The following is a 12,066-nucleotide window of genomic DNA, read 5'->3' on the forward strand; positions in this document are numbered from 1 at the left end:
GATAAACATCACGTGACTGCGACCCGGTCAGGTCACCTGAGAGCTGCTCTGCTCTCTGCAGTGATGGCACGAGGCTCAGTGCTCCACATGAATCCAGGTGTTAGACGGTACCACCGAGAGGAGCAGAGAGCTTCCAGGCCGTTGCCGAAGAATTAGAGCACCGGGCAGCCCTGCGCATATAGCCGGGGAGGGTCGCCTACTGCCTGGGCCGCCTCACACACCTGCCCGCTGACTGCTCGGATCCGCCATCACATGCAGGCAGGTGTTTTTATTCCGGAGAGAGCGAGCACCCGGGCGCAGGGAGGAGCTGCCCTTCACCTTCATTTTCTCTCATGAACACACAGCGTGCCAAACTCCATTTAAAATTCTGTTGATTTAAGAAGAACTGGACTCCAGCCAGAACAAATGAAGGCGTGGGCTGTAAATGAGAAGCTGGGAGCTGAAATGGAAGCTTCCAGGCATCCCGGCGCACACACTGCCCGCTCCTAGCCCCTCTATCCGGAATAAACTGGCATTAAAGTTGGTCTTTAGCTCCAGTCACCCATTCACTAAGTCTCTTTGAGACACACCAGCAGCAACAGAGTGAGCGGCCATAAAAGTTTAATTTACACTCACTTGAGCCCTGTCTGTGTTTGTGAGTGAAGCCGAATTGAGGCCGAGACACTGGAGCTTCAGGTAAAGAGGACTCAGGTGTGTGTGCGCACAGCTTCACTGTGTGTGATTTTTCCGGCGGAATCTGGTGTGGGAGCCCGTGACCGCAGGGCTGCTGCCACAGAACAGAGGGTAGCTCGAGCTGCTCTGGTCCGCAGTTCCACTGAGGTCAGAGGCTCGAAGCCGCTCACAGACCACCACCCACGGCTCAGAGCCGCCGGAGTAACCCGGACCTCAACGCACCCCCGCGGCGGATCAGGAGACTCACCTGCAGGTGCGGCTTCAAAAATCCCGAGGTCATAGAAACATGGCACAGTCCGCGCTGAGAGCTCCGGGCGCTTCACCGGCTCCTGCCTAGACTCTGTGTCTGAATAACTGAACTCCTGTTCGGGAGCTTCCAGCGGAGACTAACCTGCGGCTGACTCTGGATCAGCTTTAAAGCAGCGGACTGCAGTAGAGGGCGGAGTGTGCCCTGAGTGTGGACTGACAGGACAGTCTGCCTGCTTGACCACGCCCCCTTCACGCCAATAAATCTGCAGCGATTAGCCTGTTAACCAGGGTTAGAAGATTCTAGCACAGAATAATATGAACTAATGAAATAGTTATGATAATGGTAATACAGAGAAACAAAAAACAAAAATAACTAGAAACATTTTATTATGAATATTTTTTTTATTGAAGTTACAGTGTGTAAATTTTTCACTAACAGATGTCAGTAGCTGGAATCAGATGAGTTTTGTTTTCTTACCCCTCCCAAATCAAGAGCATAATCCTAGCTGCGGTGGCTGCTGTAGGAGAGATCAAAAACACCAAATCTAGATTTTACCTCATAACAACTGGCATATTTATACTACTGTTTAAAAAATACATTATTAACACATTTGAATAATATCAATACTTAGCAATAAATCAGAAATAAAAACCGGAAATGTGTCAATTAGATATTTTGGGTTCACCTCAAAAATGTGGGCTACTGTTCATCTGCAAAGTTGCAGGTCCAGATCCGGGTCAGTTTTCCCTCTTGTAAAGGCTGGCAGTGTGCATCTGTTTACTCTGCAGGAGGCTGCAAAACTTCATGAAAGGACTCAGACATGAGTCGATGACTCAGTTAAGCTCAGTTCCCACTGATAAAAACTATACTGAGGTGAGCTGCTGAGGATATGCTGAACTTTTCTGCCATAACACTGCTGTTTGTTCCGCTGCTGGAGTATGTTAGTTACCCCTTAGTTAATTTTAGCTACTGTTATCTGCTATTAGCCTTTATTAGCTGCTACTAACCTCCATTAGCTTCTGTTAGTATCTGTAAGCCCTAACTATGACACAATGTAAAAACATAATTAACCTGTTTATCAAAGGAAAATGTGTTTTTGTTCTTGACACTCAAGTCTAAAATTAGCTGGAATAAGTTCTGTTGAATGCCAATGGTTGTCTGTCTCTGTGTTGGATTTGCAACACACTGCCAACTAACCCCTCACCCGCGATCCTACCAAGTTGATAAGCAGAGGAGAATGGATAGATATTTACATTAATATGGATTGAATGTTATCAGTGAACCAGTTCAGTGCTCACCACTGAAACCTATAAATATGCTTAAAAATATTCCAAAATGAGGGAAATATTGATTTTTGATCTATAAATGTCTCAATAAACCAGTAATCTTCAATTTATTGAACAGTGCTGATCAGGTCACCTGAAGCAGCCTTCCAGCCCACATTCAGGAAAGAAAACGCTCTGTATGATAAGGCAGTGAGGGCCCCCCCTGCTGGGACAGGACACACTCAGCAACAGAGGAGGCAGAACCTCTGCCTGCAGTAAAACAACACCATGGTACTAGTACTCAGTTACAGGTAAAAGTATCCGAGTACAGTCAGGACTCTTCCACATGGACTGAACCCAGAGATCAGTTTGTTACCCAGAATCCTCAGGGAGACGAGCTGTGAATGATGAAATAATCTAATGAAAATAATAAAAAAAAAAAATCAGTGAATTGTCATGGTGATGACACTGAAAACCCCAAGTCACGTGACTGGAATTTCTGTGAAACCTTTTGTGAACAGACTCAGAGTTTGTGACTGCGGCTGGCCTTAAGCACACGTGTTTCACCTTCAGGAGGAGAATATCTTAATGAGTCACACAAATATGACAAATGTGAATTAAAAGTCTGTGACACACAATTGCAAGCTGCACAAAATCTGAAAAATCCTGCCTTGTGCCTGCTGTGGTTGTGATCGCTGCTAAAGGACGGCTCATTTTCATGAGGGAGGTGTTATCAGAGGAAATGGCTCACTGCTGTTAAAACTTTGTCTCTGTACTAAAACTTCAAGCTGAATGTTCCGAGGCATCTGTCCAGTAGTCCGTAAAATAAAACCTGTCTTATTTTCTTATGTTTACCTCTTGTGTATAATTCCTTTTCTCCACTGATGGGTTGAACAGTAACCACACAGAACCTTAAACACACTCTGATCAGTTGTTATAGATCATAACGTTGAGCTCATACAGCGTTCTGCACACAGCAGCAGGTCAACAGAAAGTAGTTTTTCTTCCACTAGTGTGGCGTTTAAATGTAACATGTAATTTTAACAGCTGCTGATAAAAACTGAATATATCAGAAGGTTATGGGTGAAATGGAAAATAAACTTATGTTGAACATTTACATGCTCATTTCTGCTCTGTATTGTCGTTGTTGTCATAAAGGGTGAAGATTGTCCGTAACTATGAATTATAGGGTGGCGTTTTCTCCTCCCCTTTCATAAAGGATGGTCCAGTGTCTCCTCTGCTAAGGGAAGCATTAAAGGAAGCATTAAAGGAAGCACTGACGCTCCTTTCCTTAGTGTTTTGGAGAACTGGAACAGCTCAGATTATGGCCATCATCCAGATACTTGGAACGCACCCCATTCTTGGAGCTTCATAAATAGCTGACCCTGAAGACTGTGGTCAGGTTTGGACCAATCACAGTGCACATCTGAATCCTGTTTAAACGAGTCAGTGTGGCCTTCATTTACCCTAGGTGAGTCATTAACAGCCTGTTCCTGACTGGCTGGAAACAGGGAAGCCTGCTGAGGACATGCAGGTAATACAGCCAATGCTGACCCCTGCTGGTGAAAGCTTCAGTTGAGGGTAACCTTTAAACACAGTTTCTTGTTTGTTACTGAAGTGTGCGTCACCACAGCCTCAGCATCCAGAGGAGCGGTCATTGAGCGGAGCCTGCTGATTGGTCCATTAGCGACATTACCTGTCGCTTTAAATCTTTAAACTCCTCTGGAATAAAACAGCATCATCGATGTTGTTTACTTACAAATCTGCAGGAGGAAAATATTTACATGTAAAATACAAAAACTACATTAAACCTGACTTACAGTACGAGAATGATGAAGCAACGTTTCATACAGAGAAATTAACTGCATGAAAAAAACTGAATCACATATTCTGATTTATTTATACTTTTTCTTTTATGTTTTGTACATTTCAGACTTCCATACAGGAAATAGGAAATAAAGGAGATAAAACAGGAGTATCTGTTTAATGAATGTATCATTTTTGATAGTATAAACTTTTGTTAATATTTCAAACTGTTTACATTAGATTTATTCATTTTTCTCATTTATTGATAAATGAGACAAATGAAAATAAAACAATTACAGAAATTTCTTTTACACTCAATTCATTTTATTCTATAAGGTGAAATTAGTTGATTATTTTATAATCAATAATTTGTTCACTTTGTTTTTATGTTCAATAAATCCAAAGGAAAATGAATATGGGGGAAAAAATATCGTGTTCTGTACTGACAGAAAATCGTGCTGAAGGTGTTTTTAAAACTTTAAGCATTTGTTTCTAAAAATAAACCACTCAGAGTTACATCTATGTCAGTGTCTGAGAGCAGGGCTCAGAGGTGTAAATTAGCCTTTGTATGTGTAGTTTCACATCCACTTTAATGACACGTCAGAGCATGTATTTTGTATGTTTTGGCAGCGTTGGTCTTCCATACAGTGTGAGATTTGAACTTTAAAGATGAAGCAGACAAACTTACACGTCTGAAAAGTCATATTTTTTTATTCTTTTTAAACACTTTGAATCAAACCACCCTCTATACCACAGTAGTGCAAGATTACCTGTGAATATGTCTGATCACATGACCTGCTGTCCGTCCAGGTGAGGCCAGAGATCCCCACTGATTGCCTCAGAGGACACCTGAGAGTTAACCTGCCAACAAGCTCCTTTGACACCCCCCCCAAGAGAGTCTTGGCAGTCTTTGTTTCACTTCCTGTCGTCAATCAGAAGGTCCAAGCGCAGCAGGAATAGTCACCACGGCAACACACATAGGCGATGTCTGACATCAGTGTATTGATTTAACGTCAGAAAACAGAAAAAAATCGTCCCAAAGCTGACAGGCTGCAGTGAGTACTGCCTCTGGTGGACGTATTGATTACTACAGCCACAGTTTTCAATCACAAATTGATTAGAAATGAAAAATAAAGTTTAAAGTGCGAGTCCCTCAGACAGGTCTGCACATGACATGTTAAAGCAGCGGTGAGTGTTCAGTCACAGCAGCTCTCTGATTGGACGCATTTCAGCATTTCCTGTTTTTAAACTGTTGGAGTGACGTTTCGGCCCTTTAACGAGTTACCACAACAGAACGGACATGTTAACCAGTTCCCAAAGTGCTTCTTCCAGACCTCATATCCTGATATGAGCTCAGAGGTCACGCCACCCTATGGTTCTAACCCGCCCTATGGACATGCCCACGTAAAGCTGCAGTACTCTCACAAGCCCCTGCCACCAGACAAACACAGATGAGCTTCATCACAAACTCCTTCACCACTCGGCAGCCATCTTGAAAGGCATAAAGGCACTTATTGGGCAGTTACTGTGGAACATGAAGGTCAGGGAACAATCAGACTGGTCAGAGGTAGGGTCAGGTTTATTTGACCTGACAGATTACGCTGTACAGATGATGTCAAATATGTGGTCGGGGGGCCAAGCTCCGATCACACTGAGTGGATCGTTGTGGAAAGCAGAAAGACGATCATTAATATGACGAATTGGATTAAAGCCAACCGCTCATAGGTGTTACCAAGATGGCTGCCGAGCTTTGAGACCACTCAGATGGTCTGACCTTCATGAAAGGTTGTTACCCCAGCAGAAACCTGTCATTGGACCCTGCTGTCATCACTTAAGAGCTGCTACACTTCCTGTATGCCCATGAATGCCGCTCACACAGGAAGTTCTGTCACCGTGAATCTGACCTGATCGAGTCATAGCTGGTTTGATTTATTCGACTTTTACCTGCATTTAAAAACATCTGACTCCTGGTTCCGTCCCCTCCTTGTCCTCCGCTGTCAGGGTCGGCCCTGACACAACACGGAATCGTTGATTTGTGTTGTGTGCGTGAACTCACGACACCTCGATGACCTCCATACTGCCCGAGAAGCTTGACTGACTCCCCGCCGTGCCCATTTCCTCGCGGGAGCGGCTGTCCGCCATCCCGTCTCCAAACTCCATCTGGCAGCTGCGCCGCTTCAGCTGCTTCTCGAAGCTGCTCTCTTCGTGCCAGCTCCTCCTCGAGTCACCGCGGTCATGTGTCCGCTGCCGCCGCCGTACCGCCTCCAGGCCGTGGTTGCAGCTGTACGCCGTGAAGCCGCCGCCGCTCAGGATAGCCGACGTAGAGTAGAAGCGCGTGGACTCTGAGGAGAGGTACCATCCGCCGGCCAAAGAGGAGGTGGAGACGGTGACAGGGCCCAGCAGGATGTCCGAGTGCCAACCCTTCAGGGCGCTGCTGCCTCCTGGTTTGGCGAGGTGCTGCTGGCTCCGCGAGAGGCCGAACAGGAAGCTGGTGGCGTTCTCCTCCATGCTCCCGCTCCGGTGCAAGTGGTGGGAGCAGTTGGTTGGAGCGGCGGGTGGCTTAGCGAAGCCGCTGGAGGCCGACGACACCACTGGCTGCGGGCTGCCTGCCTCCTCCTTATCAGGGCTCTGCTCCGGCGTGGACTGCTCCGAAACCTCCTCCACTGGCGAGAACTGGCAGGGTTTACTCGTTGTCTCCTTGAAGGATGGCGGCTTGTAGAAGTCATTGCTGTCCCCCGACCCACTGTGAGGCGCGAAAACCCGATGGGTGGCGCCCCCGCCGGGCTCGCCATATGACTTGATGTCCAAAGAGAATGAGCGTTTCAACCGGGCGCTGTCTTCTGAGCCGTCGGCGAGCTGCAGGCCACTCAGAGCCTGAGCCAGCAGGCGCTCCTCAGGGGCATTGGCTAAAACGCACGGTAGGGTCAAAGGTTCCAGAAGGGGCCCGCCGGGCGTTGGGACCGCATCCTCAGGCTGAGGGAAGGCCTCGCTGCTGGGCTCCGGAGGATGGAGACACTTGGGTTTGGCGTCCGTACCAGGAGGACTTTTTATCTTCTTCTCAAAGTCCAGCAGCTGACCCAGGAAGTTAAAGTTGGGAGAGATGGTCGGCCGCTTTTCCTTCACAAACCTGAGCAAGGAACAGAAACAGCGAGCGTCATTATGGGCAGGAAGCAACACGAAAGGTTAATGAGGATCAAACACTTAAGGCTGTCAGCGTCATTCAACACCAAACATGCACACATTTAAAGTTTGCATTATTAGGGGCGTGGCCTCTGACTGACAGGTGGAGGCTGACACATGCAGCTGTAGCTGCTAACCGTGTTTGTTAGGGATCGTCCTAGTGACTGTTTCTTAGTTGAGAAAAAAAAAAGATGAACCGACTCGTCTAAAAGTCAGTAAATTATCATCTGAAAACTAAACTGCGACAGAAAAGTGTGGCACATTGTGCCATACATTATGAATAATGCATGCTGTTGGATAATTCATGACCATCACTTCAATAAAAATTCAAATCCAAAGAATTCTTTTTTTTTTTTAAATCAGCCATTTTCTTCTGCTTATCTGGAGTCATATCTCGCGGCATCAGGGGAGCCCAGACCTCCCTCTCACCATCTCCTCCAGCTTATTTGGGGAAACAGTGAGTGAGGGGTTCCCAGACCACCCGACAGATGTAATTTCTCCAGCAGGTCCCGCGTCCACACCTCATCCTGGTAGGACATGCCCGGCCGGAGCACCTTAACCAGGAGGCTCCCGCGTCAGATGGCTCCTTTCGATGTGGAGGAGGAGCGGCTCCACTCTGACCCGCTCTCGAATGACTGAACTCCTCACCCTATCACAAAGCAGAGTCCATCCACTCCTTGGGGAAATCTAATTTCTGCCACTTGTGCCTTCAATCTCGTTCTTTCACCTTTAAAAGAACTAACTACAGTGTTAACAAACATCAGGCCGAGATTAACTGATTCATGGTGTTTCTCACCAACGATGCTCCATCTGGTGGCGTCTGAGTAATCCGCCCAATCATATAGCTGCTGTAAGGCTCGTGTACTAACAGAGTGTCTGAGCTCCAGATTCTGTCGTGCAAACATTACGTGGATGTAAAATAAATGTCTATAAACAGATTCATTAAACTTGTCTCTGGTTGCTCGTTGGGGCTTCAGAAACATTGTCAATAGCTGACTGATGACTACAACCTGGTTATGTTCAGAGTTCAGTGACCTCTGATGACATCACAGGAGGAAGAACTCAGAAAACTGAGAGTTCAAACATTTTAAACAAACAGACTTGGTCCGGTCAGAAGTCTTGACTTCTTACCTGTACGCCTCGTCCAGTGACATGTCCATCCTCTTCATGATGTAGGCGATAGCGATGGTGGCCGACCGGGAGATTCCAGCCAGGCAGTGGACCAGGACTCGGGCGTTGGAGGCTTTGGCCTTCTCTGAAACACAACAAAGTTCAGACTGAGCAGAGAGCAATAGGGTCTGGTTTATTCAATCACATGAGAGAGGCGGGCAATTGATGCTGACCTATGAACTCCACCGAGCGATCCAGCCACGGCAGGATCTTCTCACAGAACGAGTCGTTGACGGGGACTCGGAGGAAGTGGGAGTCTGGGATGAAGTCCGGTTTGGGGCAGGTGTTGCTGGCATTCAGGACGTAGGCAATGTCGTTCTGCTGCATCAGGTCCTGGAAAACAAACACAGGTTTGGATCAGAGCCAGACCAGAGAGGCTGGACCCCAAGAAGAACTGGAATTTAAAAAAAATATTTATTTATTTATTTATTTTTTTAAGCGTTCAGGGTCAGGGCTGTGATGTGGGGGTGGTGCTGTGTCACCTTGTTGAGGACGTCCCTCTGGCAGCCCAGGTACAGGTGAGGCAGAATGCGGGTCGGCCCGACGTTGGTGACGGGCAGGCAGGGTTGAGAGATGCAGGAAGGAACCAGGGTGGACTTCCCCTCACAGAGACCAGGAAAAAGGTGAGAAAACTCGGAGAACCCACCTGAGACACACACACACACACACACACACACACACACACACACACACACACACACACACACACACACACACACACACACACACACACACAGAGTCAGCTGACAGTGAAATAATAATGATGTCAACAGCTGTGCTGTCGTGTTCGTTTCTTTCCTGCAGGAATCAGACTGAATCTTCGTCTCTGCTCGACTCAAACATCCTCATCACCTGTTGCCAGGCAACAAGCCAGAGCATCGATGTTCAGCAGCCTCCTTTGGAAACCGCTTTATTTCCAGCAGAGAATTTCAGGCTGAGTGCCAGGTGAGTCCAGCTATTGATCATGTAAAGAAAATGTCCTGATCTATAACTACACCTGTGATCACGATTGTACAAAATACAAAGACAGAACTCTAACCTGATAGATGTTCACACAGTTTGTAACTGAGGCCCAAACACTCCTGGTTTAAATGTTCTGGTACTTTTTAAAAAATAAATTATTAAATTTAATCAATTAAATTCTGTCACCTTTTTTTTAAGTTTACTGACTGATTTTCTTCCATTTTTGACTTTTTTCAATTTTTTTCTGATTTGTGTAATTTTTCCCCCTTTTTATAAATTTTTATTTTTTCATGTAATGTTTTACAGTTTCATATTTTTTAAGTATGTTTCGCAATTTTAAAAATATTTTTTCTTTTATTTTTAAGCATTTCTTTTACATTCTTATTGTAATTTTAAAAAATTAAATATTCTTTTCGTTTTTGTAGCTAATTTTAACAGTTTGTGTGTTTATGGATTTAAACATATCTGAGGCTGGAGCACTTCCTGCTCACATGCCTTTCTGACTCAGTTCACTGACGGGCGTGTTTTGTGATCCTCAGCGCTGATGAAGACTCTGGTCTCCTGGTGGAAGTGGCTGTTGTGTAACTGAAACCTCAGAGCGAGCACTTTGTTTGGTTTTTCTGATGAGGGTGGAGCCACCATGCAGCATTACATCATTGTTACATAATGCCACGCTCAGTAGAAATAGCTGCAGGCAGCTGCAGCATGCTCACTCAGAGTTAGAGCCGATCAGAAATCAATAATCTGATTGGTTCCTTCCCATTAGCTACTGCTGTCTCACTTTAATCACCTTTAACGAGTGTAAATGAGGTTTAATAGCGTCGCAGAGACGTCCAGCGGGAAGCAGCCGCTCGCTTTCAGAGGTTTCCTGTTTAAACTTTGATTACAGCTGCACGCCAGAGTCAGAGGCTCAAGATTAATCATCGCAACTCGGTGAACCCAGCAAAATGCTCACCCCCAATACATACACAGTTAAACATTCCCTACAGGCCACACTCTGAACCTCAGTAATGGCAGAGCGACGCGGGTGCAGGGAGGCTCACCTGAGAGCAGGTGTACGGAGGGGAAGCTCCTCTCCAGCTTAACCAGCAGGACACTGATAAAGGACTCGGAGCTCAGAGCGGCTGGGTCGGCAGAGCTCTGATCGTACACCACCACCTCCTGATCGGCCTGCAGTTCCAACTGCAACACAGATACACAGGTACATCCAGGATCAGGAAAAGAAAAAATAAATCTGTACATAATAATAAAGGAAATTGAGCTTGTAAAAAAAAAATCCCCATCAACTTGAAACAAGAAACAATGCCTCAGTGAGCATGTGCAGATGAATGGCAAATCATGTCAGCATCACCCAACGACTCCACTCACCACATCAGGTACGGTCACATCTGACTCTGAAAACATTGCAGCAGCACTTAAAGCAACAGCTGTGTCCATCTTTTATATACAGTTTGTGACACAGTGACCAGTCTTTTGTCCCTTGGCCTGCTTCGTACTTTAACCTAATGCATCGTTCTGAATCTGAGCCGTATTCTAACCACACCTGAGCACCCCCCACCCACCCACCCCCACTACTCACCTTCTTCTTGGCTGAATGCTGCAGCAGCTCGGCGATCTGCACCTTGTCCTGCTGCAGCCTCCTCTTCATCAGCTTGGAGCAATTCACGTTGACGGCCTCCAGAATGTGGGAGGTATTGTAGTCAACGAAGGGCCGGCTGTCAATCAGCACCACCCGGTCCAGCGCCCCCTCCAGCAGCGCCACCAGAGCCTCTGGCCCGATGGGGCGCACAGTCCCGGGCCTTGCCATACCCAGTCCAGTCCGCGACCCTGCACGCTCACACATGTGAGCTGCCTCCTCTCACTTCCCTACCACCCCCCCCACCCCCCTCCCTCCCTAGTAGTAATCCTCCTCCTCCCCCTCCTCCTTGTGGGCGTCCCGGCCGGCAGTCCAGCGCAGTGATGCAGTCTGGCCAGGAACCTCAGAGGATGAAGAGCTCCATTGTGTCGGCCGGGTATGATGTCATCCCGATGGCAGCCCCAGAGAGAGAGAGAAAGAGAGGGAGAGAGAGCCAATCCCAACTGTGTGTGAGACGGTGGTTCAGAGTGTGTGTGTGTGCAGCGAGGGGGAGGGGCTTTCATTCACTCCAACAGCCGTCTTTTCTCCTGATGACATCACTCTCAGTTTTAAAGTCTGAAACACAAACAGAGTCAGAGTGAGTCTGCATCCCAGTCGCTTCAGAAACGTTTAACAACGCCACGCCAAATCACGACAAACTTTATTCACACAGAAAACCATGACCGTGAGACAGGTGGGTCAGGTTGTCCGGCACACCAGGATGACACAAGATGCATCGCGCCCAATTTTACTTAACTTTATAGAGAGCTTGAAACATGAGCAGAGGAAGGAGCTGGAGAGTTACGGCGCTGTTCTCATTGCTTTCCTGAAAACCGTGAAAAACAGACCTGAGTTTTGTGGAGCGGGCCTTACAGTCTATAATACAGATTTAAATCAGTCGTTTGTTGGGAGGAGGTACACTACATGCAGGTGATCTCACCTTCCAGCTGAAAATAATTATCAAATAACACCTTCATACTGAGCTGTGTAGGAAATCAGCGATGCGCTGGTTTCTGTGCTCGAGCTCATAAAAATGTGATGAATGATTGAACTGCTTCTTTGAGCTCAGGTGTTGAAGCACTTATCTGCACAATCTCATACACACACACACACAAAAACGCACACCTTCATACATCAAGCTACTT

General features: G+C 46.7%; 2 protein-coding genes across 4 annotated transcripts in view; both read right to left on the minus strand.

Annotated features, from left to right (window-relative positions):
- Positions 1-3,141, minus strand: part of eps8a (epidermal growth factor receptor pathway substrate 8a) — a 39,417-nt gene extending 36,276 nt beyond the window's left edge. Inside the window, exon 1 of one of the 3 annotated variants that reach the window (XM_039601184.1) lies at positions 920-3,141. The gene's annotated coding sequence lies outside the window, so the exon portion shown is untranslated. The remainder of the gene's footprint in view (positions 1-919) is intronic. The other 2 variants (XM_039601182.1, XM_039601186.1) reach the window with 2 other exon arrangements.
- Positions 3,142-4,684: 1,543 nt separating this feature from the next.
- On the minus strand, positions 4,685-11,205 carry dusp16 (dual specificity phosphatase 16). Its single transcript, XM_039601325.1, has 6 exons — positions 10,886-11,205; positions 10,350-10,488; positions 8,826-8,989; positions 8,517-8,676; positions 8,305-8,428; positions 4,685-7,120 (listed from the first exon to the last, which is right to left on the minus strand). The coding sequence occupies exons 1-6, from the start codon at positions 11,147-11,149 to the stop codon at positions 6,046-6,048; spliced, it is 1,926 nt and encodes a 641-aa protein (XP_039457259.1). The 5' UTR covers positions 11,150-11,205; the 3' UTR covers positions 4,685-6,045.
- Between the last annotated feature and the right edge of the window lie 861 nt (positions 11,206-12,066).

This window comes from Oreochromis aureus, linkage group 17, assembly GCF_013358895.1.
Source record: "Oreochromis aureus strain Israel breed Guangdong linkage group 17, ZZ_aureus, whole genome shotgun sequence".
Classification (NCBI taxonomy): Eukaryota; Metazoa; Chordata; class Actinopteri; order Cichliformes; family Cichlidae; genus Oreochromis; species Oreochromis aureus.

Coding starts and splice junctions, on each gene's coding strand:
- dusp16 (XM_039601325.1), bottom strand. CDS start 11,149: ATGTGTGAGCGTGCAGGGTCGCGGACTGGACTGGGTATGGCAAGGCCC. Junction 8,990..10,349: donor CTCCGTACACCTGCTCTCAG/GTGAGCCTCCCT, acceptor TGTGTGTCTCAG/GTGGGTTCTCCGAGTTTTCT. Junction 8,429..8,516: donor TCGCTCGGTGGAGTTCATAG/GTCAGCATCAAT, acceptor GTTGTGTTTCAG/AGAAGGCCAAAGCCTCCAAC.